The 479-nt window shown below is 47.0% G+C and overlaps 1 protein-coding gene across 1 annotated transcript in view; it reads left to right on the top strand.

The window, feature by feature from the left end:
• The window catches only part of LOC113975151 (puromycin-sensitive aminopeptidase), a 32,684-nt gene that overhangs the window by 27,579 nt on the left and 4,626 nt on the right, over positions 1 to 479 (top strand). The window contains exon 14 of the mRNA XM_027698891.1: positions 1 to 163. This exon is cut by the window's left edge and continues 56 nt beyond it. Within this exon, the coding sequence (XP_027554692.1) occupies positions 1 to 163 (163 nt within the window). The remainder of the gene's footprint in view (positions 164 to 479) is intronic.

Here is a 479-nt window from a genome sequence, read left to right as displayed (position 1 = left end):
TTCCACCCTTTTTCTCCTTCCAGGGGAGGATTTCCCCATGTGGATGGTGCCCATAAGTATTTGCACAAGTGATGACCCCACCTGTGCCAAAATGCAGATCCTGATGGACAAACCAGAGCTCACCGTGGTTTTGAAAGACACCAAACCAGAGCAGTGGGTGAAGGTGAGTCCCCACCACTGGGATGAGTTTGGAGCCACTGGGATGTTCCCTTGCCTTCCATTTTCCTCTTTTTTTTAAATTTATTCCTTCCCCTTGGAATCTTGTGTTTCTTCTGTGCTGCTGTTGGATTTTGGCTCCTCTCTGACACTTCCAAAACTACTCCAGACAATGTAAACTGGGACTTTTGAGGAATCCAAGCCTGGGCAATGAGAGGCAGCTTTGGAGTGGGAGATGTGGTGGCTTTTTTAGTCTCCCAGGGCAACCAGAGTTTAGTTCAAGTCCATCCTGAGCAAAAATAATCCTGTTTATCTTTCATCAG

This window comes from Neopelma chrysocephalum, unplaced genomic scaffold, assembly GCF_003984885.1.
Source record: "Neopelma chrysocephalum unplaced genomic scaffold, ASM398488v2 Primary Assembly neopelma1_134, whole genome shotgun sequence".
NCBI lineage: Eukaryota > Metazoa > Chordata > Aves > Passeriformes > Pipridae > Neopelma > Neopelma chrysocephalum.
This window is presented reverse-complemented; position numbering and strand designations above follow the sequence as displayed.